Source organism: Marmota flaviventris, chromosome 5 (assembly GCF_047511675.1).
Source record: "Marmota flaviventris isolate mMarFla1 chromosome 5, mMarFla1.hap1, whole genome shotgun sequence".
Lineage (NCBI taxonomy): Eukaryota > Metazoa > Chordata > Mammalia > Rodentia > Sciuridae > Marmota > Marmota flaviventris.
In genome coordinates, this window is record NC_092502.1 from 163,706,943 (window position 1) to 163,732,681 (window position 25,739).

Here is a 25,739-nt window from a genome sequence, read left to right on the forward strand (position 1 = left end):
CACATTCCCTTAGAGGAACTACGTGGGTAACTGTGCACGCATTTGTGCAGGCTCCACTGAGTACAGATTTCACTGTGAGGGGCAGCCTTCAAGGCAGGAGGAAGAGCCTTTTCCTTCTGAGAGACTGTCTCTGCCATGCCCCCAAATTCCCATGTCCTGATCGCTAACCTGTGACTGCCACCAGACCCGGTACCAGGGAGCTTGCAGAGGGGACTATACTGAGGGTTTTGGGGTAGAGAGGTCATCCTGGATTATCTGGGTGAGTCCTGCACAGTGGGCAGAGGACAGAGGGTAAGAAGGCCAGGTGGTGGTGGACACAGAGGTGGCAGAGTCTGGAAGACACTACTGACCTGCGCGCAGAGGGAAGTCCAGGAACGTGGCGCCCCCAGCACATTCTGGCAAAGGCCAGAAGGGATTCTCCCTGGAGCCTCCCAGGGACCAGCCCCACCACCCTCAATGTGAACCCAGGAGGGCCGACTTCAGCCTCGGGCTTCCAGGGTTGAAATAGGTGCGTGACATCTTAAAGCATTTTATGGTGACATGCTACCCCAGCAGTAGGAAACCCACATACTGTGAATCTGTTATCATTTCAAAACAAGAGTTTTGAAAAGCAGGCCAGTTCAGGGTGAAGGCCTGCCCCCAAGCAGGCGGGCAGGGCAGGAGGGAGGTCTCCTCCCAGCCCCGCCAGGCTCTCCCTGCAGCCCATTTTCCTCTACACTGCCCTATGATCAGACTGCGTGCACACGTCCTGTACGCTGCCCACGGTCAAGCTGGCCCAGGGCCGGGAGCTGCGCAGCCTTCTGCACCTGTTCCCAGCGCCCTCCAAGCTCTCCTGCCGCGGCATGGTGCAGTGTGTCCAGACGTGCTCCTCTCCCTCCCCAGGGCGGCCGAGAGCCTGGGAACAGAGGACCAGCTCTGCAGCCCCGTGGCAGGAGCACAGGAGGCCACCCACTTGCCCCCAACACACCATCTACCTGAACTTCTGCCTGGGTGCAAGGCACTCATGGAAGTCAAGGGCAGTTTGTGCCCCTTCACCCAGAATTACCCTCCTTCAGGGTTTTCTGAAATCCCTCACGGACTGGGGAATAAGTCTTTTCTTGACACATTTGCAGTTTCTTTGAGCAACCTGGAATCAGTGGATCCCATGAATGTCCCCTCCCCATATCTGGGGGCCCCAGGCTGAAGTCCCTGAGTGGCTGGCCAACCCTCTCCCCAAGAGGAGCCTGTCATGATCTTCTATGCATGTGACTGACACCCTCTCAAGGCAGCAGCATGTGGGGCCACCCTGGGTGGCTGTGGAAGGCACAGTCGGTCCCTCTCATTTGCCAGGAAGCCACACTTTATCATTCATCTACTGTTCCTGGTAGGTCTGGGACTGCCACCGTGAACCGCCGCCCGTCCTGGTGTTGTTTTAGCCAACAATTCCTTTTCTGAACACTTCTCATGTGTTACAATGTGACAATTTCAGACCATCCCTGCCTGGAGAGACAGATGAACTCTCCACAGTCTAGACAAAGGACTCCAGACATTCGCTGCCATTGCCAGCTGACTTTCAAGTCATGCAGCCGTCAAGCCAGTGTACTTTTCTGCCTCAGGGTCTTCAATTTTTTTTTTCTTGGTAATGCTGGGGCTCAAACCCAGGCTTCTTCCATGCTAGGCAAGGGTTCTATGCTGAGCTACATCCCCAGCCCTGTTTTATTCATATTTTGAAATTAATTATGTTTTCTATGCTGGTTTCCCTGGTGAACCAGAGTAATTTCGTTGTTGGGAAGAGTTTCTCAAACAAATCCCAAATTCCCTGGTAGGAGAACTGAGCAATTCTCAAACAACCCTTAAAAGTATGTAAAGCCCCCAGTCTGGGATTTCTAGAGCAGCAACCTGTAATCCGGAGAGCAGAGGATAAATATGAAGAGCCTGCCCTCCAGGGAGGGCACAAGGCTGTTCAAATGTCACGTACACGAATAGAAGCCATCTCCCCGCCAGGTGTCTCGAGGAGAGAAAGGTTACATTTGTTAGCGTTTTGGCGTTTCCAAAGTCAGGTACAGCGTGTCTCCACAAAGCCCCAGAGGCCCGCAGGTTTCCCAATTCCCAGCGATTCAAACTTGACAGCCCCCAGCACTGGCAAGGCGACTCCCCTGAGCAAAGCGCCAGGGCGGCGGGTCTTCTGGCTCTTTCTGGGCTGTCCCAGGCAAGAGCCAAGTCCCTTGGCCTGCGGCTCTAGCATCCTCCCGTGTGCATGGGATGGGTCCAGCGGCAGGGACCCAGGTGAGGGAGCTCGGGCAGGAACGCAGGCTTCATCTGCCCCCTTCCCTTGGTAGTGGATGGTAACAAGGGACTGATTTGGGGTGCGTGCTTACAGTCAGGACCACAACAGAATCCTGAAAACCTGCAAAGAGGAATTCCCGCTGGAGTTAAGGAGGAGTCTAAGAGGAGGAACTGCCATCTGCCAGGAGTTCTGGCAGGCAACATGGGTGCCCCAGGACCAGCCTGCGTCCTGGGTCCCTCTGAAACCCCTGAAGGGCCCCGTCTCCACCCTTCAGCGAGACACAGCGGCCAGCCCCCTTCGCTTGGGACACGCTGCCCGGCTCCTTCCGCACCCCTCCTGTCCGGACTCCAGGGCAGCCCATCTGGGGTCATGGCCCATCCGAGACAAATAGGGGCGCAGAAGCACCTGTACCTTGGCACCACACGTATCGCCTCTCCCACTGCTGGCCCTGTGCTACCCTTGCAGCCGCACTTGCGCCTGGGCAGGGTGCGGCGGTGGGCACACCTATGTGGGGCGCACAAGCAACAGACCACCTCGGGGCGCGGCGGGGGGAAAGGCAAGGCTCCGCCCCTTCCTCTTTCAGCCCGCCTCCTCCGTGCGGACCCCGCCCCTTCCTCCGTGCGGGCCCGCCCCCGCCCGGTCTTTCCCAGCGGCGCGCGCGCACGGTTTCCCGCACGTGGGGGCCCGGCCAAAACCTCCTGGGCGATGCCGCTCGCGCCCCGGTGCCGGGCGGTGCGCGCCTTGCTGCGCAGACACTACCGCGAGGTGCTGCCGCTGGCGGCCTTCGCGCGCCGCCTGGGGCCCGAGGGTCGGCGGCTCGTGCGGCGAGGAGACCCGGCGGCTTTCTGCGCTCTCGTGGCCCAGTGCCTGGTGTGTGTGCCCTGGGACGCGCAGCCGCCTCCCGCCGCCCCCTCCTTCCGCCAGGTGGGACGCCCTGGGGATCCGGGAGGGTGGGGACGGGGGAAGAGGCGGGACTCGGGGCAGCGCGAGTCCGGGGCACCTCTGTCCTCAGCGACTCAGGACCTTCTCCCCTGCAGGTGTCCTGCTTGAAGGAGTTGGTGGCCAGGGTCGTACAGAGGCTCTGCGAGCGCGGCGTGAGGAATGTGCTGGCCTTTGGCTTCGCGCTGCTGGACGGGGCCCGTGGCGGGCCACCTATGGCCTTCACGACCAGCGTTCGAAGCTATTTGCCTAATACCGTGACGGAGACTCTGCGCGGCAGCGGCGCGTGGGGGATGCTCCTCCATCGCCTGGGCGACGACGTGCTGGTCCATCTGCTGGCCCGCTGCGCTCTCTACCTGCTGGTGCCTCCCAATTGTGCCTACCAGGTGTGTGGGCCGCCTCTCTATGAACTCTCCGCTACCGCCAAGGCCCAGCCCACAGTGCCCCGGACCCGCTGGCCCACAGGGCAGGCAGGCCAGACAGGCCGCCGATCCACAGGCCCAGTCCAGAACAGCAGCAACCAGGAGGCCTGGGGATCCCTGGGCTGGCCAGCCCGAGGTGCAAAGCGGCACCTAGACAACGCAGGCAGAAGTCCGCCTTTGGCCAAGAAGCCCAGGTGCAGCCTGGGCCTGGAGCAGGCCTGTGGGCCAACTCCTGGAAAACCCTGTGGGGTGACATCCTGCCCAGCCGCAGCTGAAGCCACATCATTGGAAGCTAAGTCCAGAGCCCAGCACTCCTCCCGCCTAGGTTGCAAGCGGGAGACCAGTCTCCCATCCACACTGTGGCCACCACAGCCCCAACCACAGGTGGAGGTCAAGCGCTTCCTCTATTCCTATTCTCGGGGCAAGGAGCAGCTGCACCCCTCCTTCCCTCTCAGCTCCCTGCGGCCCAGCCTGAGTGGGGCCCAGAGGCTTGTGGAGACCGTCTTTCTAGGACCAGTGCCCCGACAGCTGGGTGTGCCTGGCAGGACACACCGCCTGTCCCCACGCTACGCACAGATGCGACCCCTGTTCCGGGAACTGCTTGCCAACCATGCACAGTGCCCTTACCTTGCTCTTCTGAGGATGCACTGTCCACTTCAGGCTGCGGCCACCCAGGTGGTCCGTGCCTGTGCCTCAGGGAGGCCAGCTGAGGCTCCTGAGGGGTCTGCAGACCCGGGCCACCTGGTAGAGCTGCTCGACCAGCACAGCAGCCCCTGGCAGGTATATGCATTCCTACGGGCCTGTCTCTGCAGGCTGGTCCCCGCCGGCCTCTGGGGCTCCAGGCACAACCAGCGCCGCTTCTTGAGGAACGTGAAGAGGTTCATCTCTCTGGGAAAGCACGCCAGGCTGTCACGGCGGGAGCTGACGTGGAAGATGAAGGTGCGGGACTGTGCTTGGCTGCGCAGGAGCCCAGGTGAGGAGGGGCCGCCCTCCCGGCCAGCACTGGCCAGCCCTGCAGCACGTGCAGTAGGGCTTAGGGGAGTGGCCCAGTTGAGGGCAGGGGCCCTGGGTCCCCATGCAGGTGCCAGGTTCCTTGACCTGTGGCTGTCAGGGAGCTCCAGCTGATCTCTGCCTCTGAGTGCCCTCTCTCCAGTTTGCAGGGACCTAAGAGACTCCTGTCCACTTTCATCGGGGCACTGGGATGACACAGTGAACAGATAGGGCAGGTGTGCGTTGCAGTGGGTTCTGGCAACAGGGGAGGGTCCCGGAGGTCATAGCTTTCTTGAGGCTGGCAGGTTATGCTGAATCCTCTCTTGACCTCAGAGCTCGTCACTGAGAATGGTGCCTTACCTGATAGTAACTGGGATGGGAGAAGGTGTCCAGGTCACCGGTGTGCAGGTGTGTAGGTTTTTTGTGTTTTTTGGAGGGTACCAGGGATCGAACTCAGGGGCACTCGATTACTGAGCCACATCTCCGGCCCTATTTTGTGTTTTATTTAGAGCCAGGGTCTCATTGAGTTGGTTAGTACCTCGCCATTGCTGAGGCTGGCTTTGAATTTGTGATCCCCCTGCCTCAGCCTTCTGAGATACTGGATTACAGGCCGGTGCCACCACACCCAGCAGGTGTGTAGGTTTTTTTCTTTTTCTTTTTTTTTTTTTTGTAGGTTTTTAAATATTTTTTTACTTGTCAATAGACGTTCATTTTACTTATTTATATGTGGGCCTCACATGTGCTAGGCCAGCGCTCTCCCTCTGAGCCACAACCCCAGCCCAGGTGTGCAGTTGTAATGGTGTGTATGCTGGGACCGGGCGGGGTGGGGGAGAGAGGCCAGGAAGAAGACCTGAATAGCCTGCCAGCCCCTCACCCAAGCCCTCCTCTCTGCCCGTTGCTGAGGCCTCCATCACCTTTGTCCACCGGGCCTGCCTGTCCACTTCCCTGGCTGCCAGGCCCTGTGGCCCCCTTGAACCCTCTGCCCTCATAGGCTGTGTTTTCTGCAGCCCTGAGGACCAGACTGCAGGGATGCCGTATCCGCTGCCCATTATGGCTGGAGACCTGCCCAGAGGGTTCCCTGTGGCCTGCTGGGAGTGAGGCGCCTTGGCCCCCACTTGTCCAGATCTCTCCCAAGCCGCCCCTGCTCTGGCCCCTTGGGTGGGGCCGCCCTTGCTCCTTGTTCTGGGCATGTGCTGCGTCTCGCCTAGGCCGAGCCCTGCCTGCCCTCCGTCTTAGGCCGGCTGCACGGTCCCTTTCCCAGTTTTCCACAGAACCTGGCTGGTCCTCTCTGTTGGGGCTTTGTTTTGAGTTTGATTTCTCCCTGATGTTTGGGTCTTCCTCCTGCTTCTTTTAGGGGTCCGTGTTAGTTTTCTAACTTCTTAGGGGGATTCTTCACGGTGTTTCCCTCCGAGTACCGCCTTAGCTGTGCCTGTTTTTTGATGTGTAGTCATTTAGGTGCAACCGTTTTGGGGGGTATTTTCTAACTTCTATGATTTCTTTGACCAGTGAGCTATTTAGGCAGATTTTTTATTTTCCCAATGAACGGGGTCTGTTTTAATCAGCCTTTTCACTGCTGTGACCGGAACGATTTCAGAGGAGGAAAAGTTTATTTGGTGCTCACTGTCTCTGAGGTCTCAGTCCACAGACGGTCAGCTCCAAGGTGAGGCAGGACACATGGTGGAAGGGTGTGGAGGAGGAGCACAGCTCAGGACATGGCACCAGGAAGTAGAGAGACTGAGCTGTGCTCACCAGGGACAGAACGTAAGGCATGCGCCCAGGGACCCACTCCTGCAGCCACGCTTGCCTGCTGCAGTTACCTCCCAGTGGGTCCCTGTCGGGATCCACACTGACGAGGAGACACCTCTCAACCTGATGGCTTCCCCCTGAACTTTCTGTGCTATCCCACCCAGGAGCTTTTGGGGGACACCTCAGACCCCGACCCCAGGAGATCTGGAAGGGCCTTTTGTCATTTCCAGCTGATCTATGTGACAGCTGTGGTCTGAGGTTGATGTTTTGGCACCCAGAGTATGGGCAGCGAGCGTGGTCATCTCTGTGCCCTGTGTGGTCTTGCTGACTGCTGCGTGGGGGGGCACCGCGGTCTCGCTCTAGTGTGGCTGTGCTGCACCCTCCTTGCCCTGGAGTCTGCAGGCCGTGTTCGGGTGTGGTCTCTGGTGAGGGTGTCATTGCAGGACAGTGACGTGAGGAGTGCTCGCCCTGCTGTCTCTTTCCCGTTCTCCGGCACGGCTGCGCTGGGCTGGCTTTTTTTTTAGTATTTTTTTAGTTATACATGGACTCGATATCTTTATCTTGTTTTCTAGTTTTCACGTGGTGTGAGGATCCAACCCAGTGCCCCACCTGTGCGAGGCAAGCGCTGCACGCTGAGCCACGACCCAGCCCCGGGCTGGCTTTCGTCAGTGCTTTCCCGTCGGGTCCTTTCTCCTCCACTAGGTATCTTACTTTTGGGGCAGTGCTGGGGGTTGGACTCAGGGGCACTTGGCCAGGGAGCCACACCCCGCCTTTCTTGGGTGTTTTATTTGGAGAAGGGCCTGGCTGAGCTGCGTAGCGCCTTGCCGTTGCTGAGCTGCCTTTGAGCTCGCCGTGGGCCTGGATCTCCACTAGTCTGTATCTTCACCTTTTCAGATTCTAGTCGCTGGGTCCGTCTCTTCAGGAGCAGGGAGGTGGGTTTATCTCCCGTCCCTCCTGACAGTTGTCACTTAACTGGACAGCTGGACAGCCTGTTGTGTTTGTTGGTGAAAGAAAGTGAGAAATCGAGAGACCATGGGGGGGGTGAAGGACGGAGACCAGGCAGAGGTCCACCCTGACAGTCAAGGCCACCTCCCTGTAGGAGAGAGGCCCCGAGATGTCCGGGGCTCAGCTTTTGTGGGTAGGGCTTGGGGTGCGAGCTGTGGCGCTGTGGGACAGGCTGGGGGTGCTTCGTCAGAGCCAGGCGGGTGGGATAGCGTGGGATGGGCTGGGGTTAGGGTGCCCTGGGGTGGGTCACTGGTGGGGTGGGGGTGGGTACGAGGAAGCCCAGGAGAGCGGAACTTCCGAGGTGGCTGTTAACAGATAAGGTGGCTGCTCGGATGATAGATCAAGACCCTGGGGCTGGCTCCTGGGGACACTCGAATGTGCTTTTCTGCCTTTCATTTTCTTTCGTGTGCAGTGGCCCTGGTTCCTCACCATCCTCGGGGCTGTTGGTGCCTTTCCTGGCGGTGTGGATCCTCAGGATGCAGAGTTTATCCCGACTCCCATCAGGAGGGGCCTTGGCGGGTTCAGCCCGACCCCCACCCGCCAAGTGCTCTGCCTGGGCTGCTTTGCCAGGGACCCACTGCCCTCCTCCTCTTTGTCCCGTGCCGGCTGCTTTGCCAGGGACCCACTGCCCTCCTCCTCTTTGTCCCGTGCCGTCTTGTCCCGGCCTGCCTTCTGGGTTCCTGCTGCTTCTCTGTGGCGCCTTTCCTGTCCACTGTTGGTGGTCAGCCCGCCTCTGTCTGGCCTCTGAAGTTGCCTGTGGCTGCTTCTGACATGCGCAGAATAGAACGCAGAGGGGCCAGGGCGCCCCGGGCTCACTGTGCGTGTTGGGGCCTGGGGTCAGAGTCCCTTGGCTGTGCCGCCTGCAAACCCACCTCAGGGTTCTGGATCTTGCTTCCCAGTGACGGGTTTGGAATCGTGTGGACCAGTGTGGGGACCGAGAGCGCACGCCTTCTCCGCTCTGCTCACACACAGAGGAGGAAGCTGCCTGAGCCACAGGTGTGGCTTTAAGCTCTCCAGCAGCCACGCTCAGGGAGCAGAGAGCACGTCTACCCGAGCCCAGTGTGTCCCCTTCAGTTGCTCTCAGTGCCATCCGTGGGCATCACGGGATGGGTGCCATTCCTGGTGGACTGTGGCTGCCACGTGGGCCTGGGGTGCAGCTGTGGGTTGTGGGGACGGGGTGGGGTTCAGCAGCCCCCTTGTTGCAGGTACCCACTGTGTGCCTGCAGCGGAGCACCGTCTGAGGGCAGAGATCCTGGCCAAGTTCCTGTTCTGGCTGGTGGACGCCTACGTGGTGGGGCTGCTGAGGTCCTTCTTCTATGTCACAGAGACCACGTTCCAGAAGAACAGGCTCCTCTTCTACCGCCAGAGCACCTGGCGCAGGCTGCAGAGCGCGGGGGTCAGGTATCGTCTGTGCTCTGTTTGTCGATGTCGGCATGAACGGAGGTGCTGATCCCAGCTTGTGTGAGGCACCTGCAAGCTTGTCCACTCACAGAGTCCTGTGGTCTGGGTGGGGCCCATTGTCCTGGCCCGTGGGGCCCTGGACTGCGCACCAGCTGCCTGGGTCCAACCATCATAGCAACCCTGCTGCGGAGAAGAGTGGTGGACGGGAGAGCGTGGACAGACTGCTGCCTGTGGGTCGGACTCTCTAAGGCACACTGCTGCTCCCTGCCCGCCCCTTGGGAAGTGTCTGGGAGGGGCTCCTTGGGGGACCGCTGGCTGGCTTGGCCTCTGAGCATCTGGATTCTGTGCCGGCTGCATTTCCCATCCAGGTCCGCAGGGCTGCGGCAGGCAGAGCTGCCTGTGCAGGGCGAGGGATGGGGGCTGCAGGGCTCCCGACTGTGTTGTTGGCTCTTCCAAGGCCGCCATAGTGGTGGGCACTATTAGCACCCACGTCTGCACGCTCAGACCCCGTGGGACTCTTGGCACCCACGCCCAGCCCGGGGTGTCAGCAGGGAGCAGCAGCAGGCTGCAGAGATGCTTGGCCAGCTGGGGGCAGCGAGGTGGTGCTGGATGTTGGCTGTGTTGGGACCTCTTGGGCTGACCGTGGGGCTGGGGTCAAGCACCTGCTCTTGAGGGGTCCGTGGTCAGCGTGGTCGCCATGGCCCTGCACAGCCCTGCAGCGTGAGCCGGGGTCGAGTGTCCTGGCAGCGCGCCTGCTGTGTGGGGTCCTGTGGCTCCAGGAGGCTGTGTTGCAGGCAACTCCTGGAGCGCGTGCAGCTGCGGCAGCTGTCGGAAGCCGAGGTCAGGCAGCACCAGGACGCCCGGCCCGCCCTGCCCACGTCCAGACTCCGCTTCGTCCCTAAGCCCAACGGGCTGCGGCCCATCGTGAGCGTGGACTGCGTCGTGGGTGCCAGAGCGCTCCGCAGGGAGAAGAAGGTAACCCTGCCTCGCCTCGCCAAGCCCGTGGTCAGTGCGAACTTAGACGAGGGCCCCAGTGTGTGGTGAGCCACCGTGGGCAGAGTGAGGTGGACAAGGGCCATCGTTCCCAGGTCTGGGAAGTCAGTGTGGGCAGGTCTGGGCGGATGGGACACCGGCTCGAGGGCCTCTGGGCAGCTGCTCAGGGCACGAGACACTCAGGCTCTCTAGGTGCCCGTGGAATCCTCGCGTGGGCAGCAGTGCTGTGCTTCCCGTGTGGGGAGCAGGAGGGGCAGCCAGCCAGACCCCAGGACAGCAGGCCCTCCCCACAGCTCCTGACCCTGCGGCTCCTGCCCTCCCCTCCCCTGACCCTGTGCCTCCTGACCTCCCTGACTGTGGCTCCTGGCCTCCCCTCACTTTGTGGGTCAGGAACTGGTTTGGTCTGTGTGAGTGACGATGGTCCCAAGCCTGACCCCAGCTCTGGCGGCCCTCCAGAGCGTGGTGGGTCATGTACCCCTTGCTGTGGTAGGTGGGGTGGGCCAGGTGGCAGGATCAGGTGAGGTTGGCCATGAAGCCAGGAGCAGCTGCTCGGATGCCCCTGGGTCCTCTCAGATCCCCACTCTGCTCTGGGCTCCTCACAGACTGCTGGACCCTGTGCCTTCCCGACACCATGCCCTCTGTGTCCCAGGCCCAGCAATTCACTGTGCACATTAAGACCTTGTTCAGCGTGCTTAATTATGAGCGGGCCCAGCGACCTGGCCTCCTGGGGGCCTCTGTGCTGGGCATGGACGACATCTACAGGGTCTGGAGGGACTTCGTGCTGCGTGTGCGGGCTCAGGACCCGGCGCCCCGGCTGTACTTTGTCAAGGTGGGCACCTGCCCCGCCCACCACACCCACTGTCGTTCAGATCCACCTGGGTGCTGGGGTCTGTGCAGAGCATGGATGCCCGGACACCCCGTCAGCCCGGCCCATTGTTGGGAGTGGTAGCCTACCTCACCCCCATAACTGGGCCCTAGAGGTGTGTCCTCTGATTCTCTTGGGAGATGGGAACCTGAGTGCCTGTCTCCTGGGGACACCAACTCGGGACAGAGCTTTGAGCCTGTGTGGGCTCCCTGGACTCAGCACCCCAAGTCCTGGGTCCCACTCTTGGGAGCATCCCACCAGATGTTGGTTCCTCTTCAAAGAAGGAGCTGAACCTGGCTCAGACCCCTGGGCTTGGGAGCCCTGTGCCGTGTTCATGAGTCCTGTGGCCCAAAGGGACAGGGGCAGGCTGGCTCTCTGGGGTCCTCAGTCTGGGGTCTTGGGGAATGCAGGCCTGGCCTCCCTGGGGTGGAGGGTCTTAGAGGATGCAGGCTGGCCTCCCTCCTGAACGTAGCTGGGCCTCTGACCAGAGTTGGGTGGTCATGGTGTGTCTCCAGCCTTCCTGTGCCCACTCCCTGCAGGGGGCGCTGTGGGTGGTTTGGGCCCAGGCTCTGCGCAGGGCCTGCAGGGGCCCCTGGGCCTGTGGGGCTGAGGCTCTGAGGGCTCGTGTGTATCCTGCAGGCAGATGTGACTGGGGCGTACGACACCATCCCCCAGGACCGACTCGTGGAGGTGATCGCCAGCATCATCAGGCCCCCGGAGAACACGTACTGCGTCCGCCGCTACGCCGTGGTGCAGAGAGCCGCCCACGGGCGCGTCCGCAAGTCTTTCAGGACACACGTAAGGCCGCTGCGGGGTGTCCCTGCTGAGCATGCTCAGCACCCAGGCCTGTCGGCACCGGTATCTGGTGTGCTTGCTGTGCTGTGGGTGAGCTGGTGCACGTCCGTAGCACGTGTGTCTGTGGCCAGAGCACGCGGGGCACCTGCCTGCCTCCTCTGGGTGCCGGGTGGGGCTTCCTTTGCCTGGAGCACCTCTGGCACTGCCCTCACGCTCACGGGTAGATTTGGTGATAGGCATCCAGGGTCCTTTCCTCCAGCCACTGGCGGGCCTGGACAGATGGGGGACTGGGCTTGGAGAGGCGCACGCTGCTTCCCTTGCTTTGCCGTTGAGACAAGACAGGCAAGTGTTGGCCAATCTTCCGTGCACACTCCTGGACCCCATGTGGGGGGACTTCCGTGTCACGGTGCCTGGGAGCCCAAGGCACTACAGTGATGATCTGTCACGTGGGCTCTGTCAGAAAGTGGTTTTGGGCACCTGGCCTCCAGCTCCCAGTGTGCCCGAGACTGGCCCAGCAAGCTGCGTGTCTTTGTGTGGGCAGCAGTCTGGGCACACGCTGATGGGGGCATCCCTTCTGCTGTGGGTGGGCGTCTGGGTGGCTTCTTGCTGGACTGTTGTGGGCAGCACTGCTGTGGATGCCTGTGGCGCTTGGCTGGACAGAGCTTTCTGGGTGGGAGAGTTCCAGAGGAGAGATTGCTGGCGCATCGTCCAGTTGTACTGATGTTGTCATGGGTTTCCTGATGGCCACGTGCTGCTGCTGCAGGCATGCAGAGCTGTCGTGAGGGTCACGTCCAGTGTGTCTTGGCGCCGGAACCGAGCTCCCTGTCTGGCCGGCTGGGGGTCTTCTGCATGGGGCACCTGCCAGACCTGCTCTGCTTCTGCTGGGGCCGGCCCTTGCTCTGCAGTGCATTCTGGGAGCCACTCCCCCAGGTGTATGCATCCCATTGTCACCTCCAGGAGGCTGTTGGCGGGTGGCTTTTAGTTCTCACAAAGTCCCCTTCGTGGCTGAGACTGTTCTGCAGAGAATGTGCCTACATTCTGGGCAGCTGCTGTTTCCACCCTCTTCTGTACCCGGGTCTGGTGCCGCTGATTTTTGTGCGTGGTTGGGGCAGGTCAGGGGCATGTGCCCCACGCGGAGGCACAGTCACCACAGCACCTAAGTGTTGGGCATCTCCCTCTGGGTCCACTGTTGCCCGTCCCCCCTCATCCTGTGCCTGCTGTGGAGCAGGGCCTTCGGGGCGTGAGTGCAGCGGGCGCTGCCTCGGGCGCTGCCTCGGGCCCTGCGGGAGCGGCGCCCTCGCCTCCGGCCTCCCGCCTTACCTGCTCCCGCCTTACCTGCTCCCGCCTTACCTGCGCGCCTCGCCAGCTCCGGTTCTGCCTCTTTGCAGAGAGCGTCTTTTGCTGGGTTGTTCCAGAGCGCTCCCTCTGCTGGCTTGCCTTCTGCTTCCTGGGCGTGTGTGGACTTTGGCCGTGAGCCTGAGGCTGTAGCTGCCCTCCAGGAGCTTGGTGGCACCATTGGTTGTCATCTCTCTCCTTTTTTTTTTTTTTTTTGTTTTAAAGAGAGAGAGAATTTTTTTCTTAGTATTTATTTTTATGTGGTGCCGAGGATCGAACCCAGTGCCCCGCGCGTGCCAGCCGAGCACGTTACTGCTTGAGCCACATCCCCAGCCCATCTCTCTCCCCTTCTTGACGATGACCTGTGGGTGGCTTAGCGGCTGTTGGTTGGGGCAGCGTGAGGATCTCCAGGTGTGCATCTCTCTAGGTTGCCCTGGCTGCAGCCACTGCTGTGACCTCCTGGGGGCGCTGTGGTCCAAGGCCACGGCTCGCTTCCGGACTCCTCCTGGCTGAGCCTCCTGTGGGGCATCAGGAGCCCTGTGCTCCTGCCTGGGGACATGGGTCTTGGTGGCCACTGAGATGAGAAGCAAGAGGTGTGCAGACAGGAGACGGAGCCATGCCCTCCTGCTCTAGGCCCTTGCGTGTGCTGTGCTCTCTCCGCACCCCGTGGAGATGTCGGGTGCTTCTTGGGCCTGGGTGGGGGGGTGGCCTGAGGCTGGCTGCAGCGTGGCCCCGCTATTTCTGCAGCTCCCGCCCTGCACCTTCCCTCCCTCCCCACAGACAGAAGCCTCCTGGTGGACACCCAGCTCTCTGGGTGTCAGGCCTGGTCCTGGGGCCTTGGCTTGGCAGCATCCAGCGGCAGGAACGCTGGCCCCTCACGCCCCCCGTCCCAGGTCCCCCCCTCTGGGACCTGCAGCCCTACATGCTCCCCTCACGCCCGCCCCCCGTCCCAGGTCTCCCCCCCTCTGGGACCTGCAGCCCTACATGCTCCCCTCACGCCCTCCCCTGTCCCAGTTCCCCCCCTCTGGGACCTGCAGCCCTACATGCTCCCCTCACGCCCTCCCCTGTCCCAGGTCCCCCCCCCTGGGACCTGCAGCCCTACATGCTCCCCTCACGTCCCCCGTCCCAGGTCCCCCCTCTGGGACCTGCAGCCCTGCATGCTCCCCTCACGCCCTCCCCTGTCCCAGGTCCCCCCCTCTGGGACCTGCAGCCCTACATGCTCCCCTCACGTCCTCCCCCGTCCCAGGTCCCCCCCTCTGGGACCTGCAGCCCTACATGCTCCCCTCACGCCCTCCCCTGTCCCAGGTCCCCCCCCCCGGGACCTGCAGCCCTACATGCTCCCCTCACGTCCCCCGTCCCAGGTCCCCCCTCTGGGACCTGCAGCCCTGCATGCTCCCCTCACGTCCTCCCCTGTCCCAGGTCCCCCCCTCTGGGACCTGCAGCCCTACATGCTCCCCTCACGTCCTCCCCTGTCCCAGGTCCCCCCCTCTGGGACCTGCAGCCCTGCATGCTCCCCTCACGTCCTCCCCTGTCCCAGGTCCCCCCCTCTGGGACCTGCAGCCCTACATGCTCCCCTCACGTCCTCCCCTGTCCCAGGTCCCCCCCTCTGGGACCTGCAGCCCTACATGCTCCCCTCACGTCCTCCCCGTCCCAGGTCCCCACCCTCTGGGACCTGCAGCCCTACATGCTCCCCTCACGTCCTCCCCGTCCCAGGTCCCCACCCTCTGGGACCTGCAGCCCTACATGCTCCCCTCACGTCCTCCCCTGTCCCAGGTCTCCACCCTCTCGGACCTGCAGCCCTACATGCGCCAGTTCGTGGAGCACCTGCAGGACAGGAGTGCGCTGAAGGACGCCGTCGTCATTGAGCAGGTCCCTGAGCCTGGTGGGCATCTGCATGGGCTTCCCAGTGCTGGGTGGGCCACTCGGCTTACCCTATGGTGGGGACGAGGCCACGGCTACTAGGCACAGCTACAGAGCCCCCTCTTCGCTGGCCATGCCAGGCCTGGGCCTCTGTCTTGGGCCACGTGTCCTCTTCCCACCTGGCCAGGCCCCCCTGCTCTCAGTTGCTGTATCTGAGACTTGGCAGAAGTGTCTGCCCCCTCAGCTTTGACCTCAAGGCCGCAGGGAGAAGCCCCTTTCTTTGGAGGACAGTCAGGGTTTGTCCTGTGACCCACCCACCTTGGCTTGACCCTTGGTCTTGGGCTGAGACCCCCAGGCCTCCAATAGTACAGGATTGGCTCGTGTAGTTCTTTGCTCTTTACAGAATCTTCTAGTGCTTCCTTAGTCTTGGGGGACAGTGGCACCCACTCTGAGGCCCCTGGGTGAGTTTCCTTGGCTTTCCAGGGAGTCATATGGGCTAGGTCCAGTGTCTCAGGGGCCAAAACAGGCAACACTCACTGTCCAGCAAAGTCTGCAGACACCAGCAGCCTGCGGCAGATTCTGTCCCAGCAGCAGATGGGCCCTGGCCCTGGCCCAGCCCAACTTCACGAAAACCTGACCCCGCTAGGGAGCCCCGTTCCTGCCCCAGCCACACGTGCATTCTGACGGCCATCGCCCGCGCCTGTCTGCTTGTTTTCCAGAGCTGCTCTCTGAACGAGACCAGCACCCACCTGTTTGACTTCTTCCTGAGGTTTGTACGCAGCAGTGTGGTGAGGATCGGCAGCAGGTGAGCGCAGCCGGCCGCCCACCCGCGGTCTTGATGGGTCCAGCAGCTGCACCCAGGGGGCGTGTGGGTGGAGCAGCCTGTTCAGATGGGCTCGCCTGTGCACTGGGGCCGTGGGCCTGGGGTTCGCGAGCCCGTGTCTGGCGGGGCAGAGCACCAAACCTCCACGGCGTTTAGTGCCTCCAACAGAGCTCCCTGGCCTCGTGCCTCCCATGGCGGAGGAGCAGACCGGCCTCTGCAGCTTGGAGCTCCTCTCTGGGGACTGGGGGGTGGAGGTACTCGGCTCCTCCTGGGGGCCTGAGCTGGTGGCAAGAGCAGGACTGGCCCCAGGCAGCCGTGGGAGAGCCAGGCACAGAAGTGGCAAGTAGAGCAGAATCCAGGGCACACGTGGGTGGTCCGCGGTCAGGCTGTCTCATTCCCACGCTGGGCACACGTTCTGGATGTTTTTAGTGAGGAGCACAGTAGTTATCACGTAAGGATCAGTGCTGCCACTTATCTTACTGTGAGTGCTTCCAGTATTGGTTACGAGGTAATTACAAATGTAGAGTATGGAGGGCTGGAGTTGAGGCTCAGTGGTAGAGCGTTTGCCTAGCATGCGTGAGGCACTGGGTTCAATCCCCGGCACCACATAAAAACAAAAAAACAAAGGTGTAGTGTCCATCTACAACTAAAAAAAAAGAAAGAAACGTGGAGTATGCTTCTAGGGAGAGCACAAATTGCAAGTGTGTAGCATGCTGAATTGTTTTCTAATGTATGTGTATATTTCAGCTGTTGATGGACCTTTATCTTATTCGTTCATTTATATGTGGTACTGGGAATGGAACCCAGAGCCCCGCACGTGCTAGGAAGTGCTCTGCCACTGAGCCCCAGCCCCAGCCCTGCATGCAACATTTGGACAGCCCCTGGTTTCGGCCTGGTGCCTGTGCTCAGGTGGCCTGTCTAGCAGGAGCACCTGCCGTTTCCCAGCAGTGGCCCAGGGCCACCTCTTCAGTGGACTCAGAGCCCCGCCCAGCTGGCCCACCCGGCTCGCAGGCCTCCTCAAGGGTCTCCTGCCCTGCAACAGAACCCAGGCACCCTGCGCCCTTGTTTGGCTGCACTCGTGAGAGAAGGCTGGCTGTGGCCACCGCACGGAGTGCGGTGTGTGTCCAGGGTGGACACACTGTTCTGGGAGAGGGGTCCCAGATGAGCAGTCCCTTTGGTTCAAGAGTCAGGCGGAAGCTCAGAGGTAGAGTGCTTAGCCCTGGGCTCAGTCCCTGGCACCCAAGAAGTAACCCCTGCGGAACGCTCTCAGCTGTGGCTGCCTGGACATAGTTTTAAAGTTAACAAAGTCACAGTGAGTCAGAGGGCACAGTCACTGCCATCCCAGTCCACAGCAAAAGATGGGAACCGCCGCGTGTGGCATAGGACCTCGCAAACTGGCACTTCACGGGGTGTGCAGGCCAAGCGGCCCACACCATGGTGCGGGTGGGGCACGTGGGGGTGGTACGTGTAAGTCTGTGTGCCATGTGCCTGTGTGTGTCCACGTGTGCAGCGTGTGTGTAGCCATGTTCCCGTGTGCACGCATGTCTGCACGTGGTATATCTGTGCACACGTGCGTGTCACGTCTGTGTGCACGTGTGGCATGTGTGTGTGCTGGATACGAGCATGAAGCCTGCCTTGGCCCATCTGCCTCCTCCCTGCGTCCCCCAGGTGCTACGTGCGATGCCGGGGGATCCCCCAGGGCTCCGTGCTGTCCACCCTGCTCTGCAGCCTGTGCTACGGGGACATGGAGAACAAGCTGTTTGCCGGGGTGCAGCAGGACGGGTATGGCTCTCCTCTGAGTACAGGCCTCTCTTCTCACTTGGTCTTCGCTGGACCTCACAGTCGCCTAGTCTTAGAGAACCAGACAGGTCCTGCCGTGAGCTTCACATGGAGTCACCACGGAGGCTGCACACAGCCTAGAGAGAGCTGGCGAGTCCAGTCTGTGATGGGTGACGGGTGCTCAGTGTGCCTCCAGCAGCTCAGCAAGGGGCAGTCGGCCCCAGGACCCTCCCGTCCATTGGTGGTCCCCGGGGCCTTGGGGCTGGGGCTGGCAGAGCCAGGGAGCTCGTCCCCCCAGCACTTTCCGTCTGGGTGGCAGAGCCCTTGGAGCGTGGCTGTGTCCAGCTTTGCCCCAGCAGCACTGGGGACGGGTCCAGAGACACTGGTGTAGCACTCCTGAGGGTCGGGGTGTCCCGGGCGAGTCGGCCCCCAGGGCTCTGGTCAACAGGTGACTCCAGGAAAGCAGCAGCATGTGCTGGGAGGCGTGGGGAGGTGGCAGGGGCCTCACCTGCGCTCTCTGCCAGCTCACGGCCGGGGTCACGTCTCCAGGTTTCTAGAACACAGATCTGAATGTAGGTCCCGCTGACGGCACACTGCTGGGCCTCCACCGAGGCCTGGGGGACCCTGAGCTGGGGCTCACAGCTCTCCCTGTGGCTGAGAACTGCCGTCCAGGCACAGGGCCCACCAGGCTCCAGGGACTGAGAATCGGGCTGTGCCTGATGGAAGGCCAGGCTCGCCCCTGTCCAGCGTGGATCCCATGGACCTGGGCTGTGGCGTGTGCCTGCTCCAGCAGGTCATCGCAGAGGCCGCTTGTTAGGAGGAAGCTGCCTCTCGTCCGTGTGGATGCACGTTTAAAACGGTTGCCACGACTCCCTGGGGCGTGTGGGTCAGGCCCTGCCTGTCTCTTGGTTTCAGGGTGCTTCTGCGACTGGTGGACGACTTCCTGCTGGTCACGCCTCACCTGGCCCAGGCCAGAGCCTTCCTCAGGTGGGTCCTCACGTGGTCCCACTGGCTGATGTGATTCGTTTAATCCAGGAGGGGTCTGTGTGCCTGGAGCCTGGGTTATCCCGGGGCCTGGTGACGTCCCATGGACACCGCCAACCGGCGCCTGGCTGTGTAGCCAAGCCGGGAATGCAGGCGGGCACCAAGAGCTTGGCTCCCGGGCAGCGCCGAGCCTCATGAGTCGCGCACACAGCAAACGTGATGGTACTCAGAAAGCCTCAGATGCAGCAGGAGGTGGCACCTGGCACGCCCAGAGCCACCTGCAGGGGACTGCCACCTCCCGAGTGTGCCATGAACCCAGGCTGCATTGCAGCCCTGAGTGGGAGGCCCTGGGCTTGCATCTGTGAGTCGTCCTTCCTGACCAGACGGCGAGGAAGAGGCCAGAGTGTGGACTTAGCGCAGTAGCCATCTGAGGCCAGGGCCCAGCGCTTGGGGAACGGTCTTTTCCTCTGACACGTCCCTGGTTCCACGTGAATGGGCACAGTGTGCCATTTCAGTTTGTTTTTGTGGGCAGACCAGGGCCATTGGCACATCCCAGGGTTGGCCTTGAAGCTGAGTCTCGTGGCCCCTGTGGGAATCGGGCTGCCACAGTGAGTCCCCACGGGTGCCTCGTCTGCTGCTTGTCTCTGGGCCCCTGGGGGAGGCTTGCGGGAGGCAGAGGCTGCCGCCGGGCTGTGGTGGGTACACACTGCACGCCGTCGAGTCCTGAGTTGGCCCTCAGCGCTGCCAGGGCTGGCGCTGTCCAGCAGTGTCCTTGAGCCAGAGGGCCCCAGATGTCCAGTTCACTAAGTTAGGTGAGAGGACCCTGCAGGTTCACAGCGCTCAGGAGCCATACAAGCAGTGGCCACCAGGGGTAGAGGGACACTGTTTCCCTTGTGTGGTTTGGGAGGATGGCTCTGCCCCAGGGCCCTGGTCAGGGAAGGAAACCTGGCTCCTACTGGGAGACGGGATTGCAGGGTGGGCTCCCCCTCCCAGGACAGGCCACTCAGTAGGGGGAGGCTCCACGGTAGACGGAGGCCTGGCCCTGTGGGTGTGTGAGATGAGCCCTGGCAGAGGGTCATGGGGCCCTGCCTCCCGCTGAGCCCTGGCATCCTGTTCTGAGCCAGTTCGAGGCACAGACACTGGTCTGTCCCGCCTAGGACACAGGACTGGAGCTGGAGGGTGGGGACACCTTGGACCAGGCTGGCTCTCGCAGGCCCCAGGACGCTTGGGGTTCAGGGAGCAGCAGCCCCATCCTGTGGCCGACACTGCCCTCTGGCTCAGGGCCCTGGTCCAGGGTGTCCCCGAGTATGGCTGCAAGATAAACCTGCAGAAGACAGTGGTGAACTTCCCCGTGGAGAGCGAGGCCCCCAACGGCGCTGCCCCGCTGCAGCTGCCCGCTCACTGCCTGTTCCCCTGGTGCGGCCTGCTGCTGGACTCGCAGACCCTGGAGGTGTTCTGTGACTACTCCAGGTGAGTGGCCCTGGCAGGTGAGGAGTTAGCGCGTCAGAGTAGGCGGCACTGAGGGCCGGTCCAGTCCTGTTGGCAGGACAGGTATCTGGGGACCAAGATGTTAGAAGCTGGTGCCCTTCAGCCCAGGGGTGGACAGAGGTGCATCTTCCCGTGGGTGCACAAGCACTGGGCACAGGAGCTGTTTACTGGGCCAGTTTGGCAGAAGGACACTGTAGATTCAGGGCACCAGTGTGTCCCCAGCCTGAACCAGCCTGCAGGTCCTGGCTGCACTCGAGTGTCTAGGGGGACACAAGCTTCAGCCCACCCATGGCCTTCTGGTTGCCAGGAGTTCCGGGTGACTGGGCTTGGGTCAGCAGGGCTCTCGCCTGGTGGGTGTCTGGAGACACGGGTGCCGTCTCACCAGAGCTCACAGTGCCGCCTCGGGCCCACACGGTCGCCGTGGACTCAGGACAGACAGGGACAGACATCTGGGCCATCTCTTAGGAGTAAAGATGCAGAAATCCCGAGGTTGCAGTGGAGGGCGGTGCGACTGTTCCTGCCCTGGCAATTCTGGCCACCCTGGGCCTCGCGGTCCGGAGCCGAGCTCCGTCTGCAGTAGAGCTCTTTGGTGAGACGGTGGTTTTCTCTTTCTTGAGAACTGACTGGAGGGAGAGAATGACTTCCACCTTCACCTTGCAGCATACACTGCAAGGTGCAGGTAGAGGGTGTCCAGCGTGAGAAGCATGGACGCAGGAGTGAGCTGACCCCAAGGGAGCGCAGCAGGGCGTCCCCAGGGAACCTGAGAGCGCAGCACCCTCACGTCCTCCCTGACCAGCCTCTGCCTGTGCTGCTGTCCCTTGCTCACTTGGCCCACGAGGAAGGGTGACACGGCACACCCTTGGTCACCACCTGGCCCCAAGCCCTCGCTCTGCCCAGTCCTCACAGCCCTAATGCCAGCCCTGGGGTGAACTGGAAGAGGCTGTGTTGGGAGCAGCTGGGAGGTTGGGACGTTTTCCCATCCGCCTGCAAGTCTGTGCGGAGGAGATGGCCAGAGACTCAGGTGGCCTCTCTCGGCCGTTTCTGAATGCTGAGGTGCCGTGCCTTGCCAGGACAGGTCACCCTTCAACCTGTCAGTGGCTTGGGAGGGACTGTGGGCCCCAGAAAGAAGCCTCGTTCTGCCACTGGCCTCAGGCGACACCTGGTGATGTGGAAGACCACTTCCAGCATCAGAGTCCAGAAGCCGGTGTCAGCAGACACGTCCTGGCGTGCAAACTGTGTGTCACGCAGAGACAGCCAGGGGCAGGAGGGCACTCTTCCTGTGTCCTGCGCACATCCCATCCTGGGGCTGTGCCTGGCAAGGGTGTCAGTCGGACACCACTGGCAGGCGCTGTCACCGGGCTGCCAGTCTCTGCCGGGGCTTCAGGCAGAGGGCTGTGCCACACAGGCAGGAGCTACGCCTGCCATGCTCCACAACGGGGCTGCGCAGGGGCGGCTGCCGGTGAGCTCTGTCAGTCGTGTCGCTGACGAGTGGACATCTGAGGTGATCCCAGGCTGGGGTACAGTCGTGCTGTCGGCCAGGTCCTGGCAGGAGCAGGCCGTGCAGGGCCTGGTTCGAGTGGCATGAGCCATGAGCCAGCCGGTTCTCAGAGCATGCTGCGTGCTCTGTGCCCAGCCCATCGGGGTCCTCGTGCCGGGCAGCTGTGCCTCAGGCGAGATGTGGCAGGGCTGGGGGAGGAGGCACAGGGCTCTGGGTCACAGCAGCTGTTGGGGGAACACACACCTGACACCCCTTTATGTCACAGCTATGCTCAGACCTCGGTCAGGGCCAGTCTCACCTTCCATCGCGGCTCCAAGGTGGGGCGGAACCTGCGTCGCAAGCTCCTGGCCGTCTTGCGGCTGAAGTGCCACGGCCTCTTTCTGGACCTGCAGGTGAGCAGGACACATGCCCAGAGCCCCAGCACCAGGCCTTTACGGGTGGCCAGTCTTGTAGTTCTGTGTGTGCAAGTGTGTACGTGCATGTATGAGTGCACGTGTGTGCACGTGAATACACGTCTGCATTTCTCCTTATGTATACATGTGTACCCATGTGCAGGTGTGTATGTGACTGCACACGAGCACGTGTGTGTGTGTGTGTGAGAGCAGCATGTGTGCACGTGTGCATGTCGAGTGCTGCATGTCCCGCCAGGTGCTCCTGCCCCTGCTTGTCCCTTCACAGTGACCCTGGGAGGGCCTGGCTGGACTTAACTGGCGGGGGGGGCTTCTCGCCCCAGTGTCCCCCGCCTTACTGTGTCTGACTAATGGGGATGGAGTAGAGGGTTGCCGTCCAGGGCCCTTGCTGACTGTCCTGCTCTCGGGGACTCCAGGTGAACAGCCTCCAGACGGTGTGCGTGAACATTTACAAGATCTTCCTGCTGCAGGCCTACAGGTGGGTCGTGGGTCCACACTGCCAGCAGCGAAGGCGCAGGGCTAGCAGTGCCCACTTGGTGCTTGTCCTGCAGGGGCAACAGGGGCTCTGCCCTGCTGGGGCTGTGGGAACCCAGGGGGCAAGTGGATCTGCAGCAGGAGCCACCCAGCACGGCCTCACGTTCTCTCCAGTCATGGACGCACTTCCGCCATTGCTGGACATTTGCAGGCCCACACAGCCTGGCGTCCACCGAGCTGGGCAGGGGAGTGTCAGTGGAAGGTACCCAGCATGCAAAGGCCACAGACAGTGTGGATTTGGGGACCCAGGGGGCAGAGCACTGAGCTCGCAGCCAATGAGCATCGCCACCTGCACCCCAGGAGGGTGTGGCGGAGGACGCCGACTTGTGCTCAGGCCTCCAGAGCTTCTGGAGCCTCCCTGCCTGTGGCTGTGGCTGGTCCTGAGAACTGAGGGTGGGTGGGTGGTGATGTCACCGAGAGCTCAGTCCTTGTCCCCAGTGCCAATTTAGTAACGAGGACAGAGTTTTGAGGAAAAGGGCAAAGTCGTATTGCTTTGCTGGCCAAGGAGATCGGGCCCCCGGTTCAGAGGCTGCTCTGCCCCGTCAGGGAACAGGGTTTCAGAGGTGACTCCAGGCTGTGTTCCCGGAGCACTGACCCCGGGGGCGGGGGTCAGAATGGGTTGCTGATTTGGGAGATTTCTTGGATATTCTGGGCCATCCCCAAAGTCTGATGTTCTTGTGGTGGGTGTGTGCTTGAGGACTGTAGCTCAGGTGACTGGATACCTGGGCCTGTGTGGGGAGGAAGGGTCACTATGTCCCTGAGACTAGGGAGAGGAGAGGAAGAAACAGTCTCAGCACAGAGAGCAAGGGCTGCCTTCAGAGCCTGGAGGGGACAGTGGCGTCCAGTCCCGGGGACAGCGTCTCCACCATGGGTGGGGCCTCACTCCTTGACCCTGACACCAAGTCATTTGTTGCCTGGCCCAGCACAGCAGGCACCCAGCAAGGGACTGTGTGACAACTCAGGCAGGAAAACTTGTGCCCACGTGGCTACGCTGAAGGGTTCATCACACGGTGTGCGTGCAGGTGACCCCCAGGCCTGCCCTCCTCCCCCCAGGTTCCACGCGTGTGTGCTCCAGCTCCCGTTCAGCCAGCAGGTTCGGAAGAACCCCCGGTTCTTCCTGCGCCTCGTCTCTGACACGGCTTCCTGCTGCTACTCCATCCTGAGAGCCAGGAACTCAGGTGCAGGGCCGGGACCGCACGCCTGGGCAGGGCTGCCCGAGGGGGGTGTGGGCTGGGGCTCCACCACAGCTGTCAGCCTCCCCTTGCTCCCCCAGGGGTGTCGCTGGGGGCCAGGGGCGCTGCCGGCCCGTTTCCCTTCGAAGCAGCACAGTGGCTCTGCCACCAAGCCTTCCTGGCCAAGCTGGCTTGTCACTGTGCCACCTACAAGTGTCTCCTGGGGCCGCTCAGAACAGGTAGGTGTGGGACGAGTGAGGCCCAGTCCTCGGAGACCACTGCCCTCCCTGCTCCCGGGCCTCAGTGAGGTCCTCAGCTCAGGTGGTGGCAGACGACCCCCTCCTGCCCTGGCTCTGCCCCCTCGTCAGCCGCTCTGGGCCTTTCGTCTGGCCCAAGACGTAGGGCCGCTGACCCTTGGTTGAGGCCCCTGCCCTGGTGCTGGGCAGGGCTCAGCTTAGATGTGCCTCCTATCCTAGGGCTGGGCTGGAGGACACGCTGACCTCTTCTGGACGGGGTCTGAGTTCTGTCCCTCATTTTTCTGCAGCCCAAACACAGCTGTGTCAGAAGCTCCCTGAGGCCACCTTGGCGGCCCTCAAGGCCGCAGCTGACCCAGCCCTGACCACAGACTTCAAGACCATCCTGGACTGACCCTGCCTCCTCACTGCCTGGGCACTGTGGGCTCCGGCAGCCCACACCTGGATCTGTGTCACTGGAGGGGCCAGCCCACCTGAGGCTGCAGTTCTCCGGGGAGCCCCATGTCCATGTGGCAGGTGGGCTGTGACCCTGGGCCTGCTCTCTGTGGACGGTCAGCCCCTCCCTGGTGTGCTCTAGGAAGCAGAGCCCACCCACTGAGACCCTCTGGTGACCTGGGGCTCCTTTGGCCTCTGACCTCCCAGAGGCGGCAGGAGGGGCCCAGTGTGGGCAGTAGGACGTCCAGGTGGTTGAGCAGAGCTGCCCTGGCCCGCTGTGCTGGGAGCCCGGGGCTGTCCGGGGGCCCTGGTGCTCCTGCTCCTTGCTGGCCACACCCACCCTGGAGCATCTCCATCACCCTGGCCACAGCCAAGGTCCACTCCTGATGAGCTGAGGCCCCTGAGTGCCTCACCACACTGCCCACACCTCTCTTGTCCCCTGGGGCCTGAGTGTCTGCCACAACATGCACACCCTGGCTGGAGTGGAGACTCAGGGGACCCCGTGCCCTGCCCAGCCAGACTGTTCCTGGGTGGGGGTCCCCACAGGTGTGCCCACGCTGGCCATGGAGAGAACACCCTCTGGATCTTTGAGTCTTAAAGTCTCGTGTGTGTGTCGTGATGTGCACTGCATAAGCACCACTGCATACTGTAGCATGCACGGGTGGGATTCCCTGGAGCAGGGTCCCCCCAGGCCAACATGGCAGACCCCTGGGGCAGGTGTGGCTCATCGGAGCTGGACGGAGGCCCTTCCAGGAAGCTGAAGGGAGGGTCAGGGAACAGGTGGGGCAGCTGCAGAGGGCACCGTGGGAGGAGCAGCCCCACCGTGGGCGCCAGGCTGCCCGTGGAGGGCCACGTGGCCTCAGGAAGCTGTGAGCAGCCCCAGGGTTCCAGGACATCCCCAATGGGACCGCAGGGCGTGTACCGCAAAGGGGCTTCCATGTGATGCCTTGAGCCCTCTGGGGTTTGGCCTGTTACCACTGCCACCACAAGCACAAAGCGCCAATTGCAGGGCCAAGTGAGGCTAACAGCTCTAAGGGGAGAGGTACCAGTCGGCCTCTTCAGGTCCAGCCTTGGTGGAAGCTGTCTCACATGCATCCTGTAGACCTGTTTGTGGAGCCAGCGAGGTTCAGAATGGAGAAGGAATAAGGAGCTGGAGGAATGACTGGGCAGCCAACCGGGGGACTGCAAGGCCAAGGCTTGCTGCCCTGCCTTGCCTGCCGTCACCCTAGGTGCTGGCTCCCTGCAGGGCTCTGGGTGCTCCCCTATGAAGGACACTGTGGAGCTGGGGTGGGTGGGGATTCAAAGCTTGGTGGGCTTCAGGTCCCCCCAGAGCTTGTGGTGGGCAGAATAGGGAACCTGGGTGCCTGTGTCCACTCTCCAGAGCAGAGCGTGGGAGTCCGGGTTGCAGGTGGGACAAAGGGTCTCAGCAGCTGACCTTACACCAAGGAGGTTGTCCTGGGCTGGTGGCCCTGTCATCACAAGGGTTCCTGGGAGGGGAAAGGGAGGCTGACCTGTGTGTTGGCCTGGCCTGGCCAGTGCCCTGGTTTGGGCGGAGGAGACCCCTTGGGCTTCTGCCCCAGAGCTGTGACAGTACCTGTGTGGTCAGTTGCTGTGCCTCAGGGACTGGTCAAGTCAGCAAACAGAAGCCACACGGGCCTGTTCCTGAAGGTGTCTGACCCCACCTGGCGGCTTTGTGGCAGGTCCCACACCCGCAGCTCTGGGCAGGGCACCCTGCCCTTCCTGTG

The 25,739-nt window shown here is 62.1% G+C and overlaps 1 protein-coding gene across 1 annotated transcript; it reads left to right on the top strand.

The window, feature by feature from the left end:
• Positions 1-2,971: 2,971 nt before the first annotated feature.
• Positions 2,972-24,593, top strand: Tert (telomerase reverse transcriptase). Its single transcript, XM_027943919.2, has 16 exons — positions 2,972-3,190; positions 3,304-4,600; positions 8,574-8,769; positions 9,564-9,744; positions 10,412-10,591; positions 11,267-11,425; positions 14,531-14,626; positions 15,337-15,422; positions 17,109-17,222; positions 18,135-18,206; positions 19,485-19,673; positions 21,455-21,581; positions 22,016-22,077; positions 23,187-23,311; positions 23,407-23,544; positions 23,850-24,593. The coding sequence occupies exons 1-16, from the start codon at positions 2,972-2,974 to the stop codon at positions 23,951-23,953; spliced, it is 3,345 nt and encodes a 1,114-aa protein (XP_027799720.2). The 3' UTR covers positions 23,954-24,593.
• The last annotated feature ends 1,146 nt before the right edge of the window (positions 24,594-25,739 follow it).

Excerpts from the sequence above, each read along its gene's own strand:
- Tert (XM_027943919.2), top strand. The coding sequence starts at position 2,972 with ATGCCGCTCGCGCCCCGGTGCCGGGCGGTGCGCGCCTTGCTGCGCAGA. Across the intron at positions 11,426-14,530 it reads GCAAGTCTTTCAGGACACAC|GTCTCCACCCTCTCGGACCT; the intron begins GTAAGGCCGCTG and ends CCCCTGTCCCAG. Across the intron at positions 17,223-18,134 it reads GCCGGGGTGCAGCAGGACGG|GGTGCTTCTGCGACTGGTGG; the intron begins GTATGGCTCTCC and ends TCTTGGTTTCAG.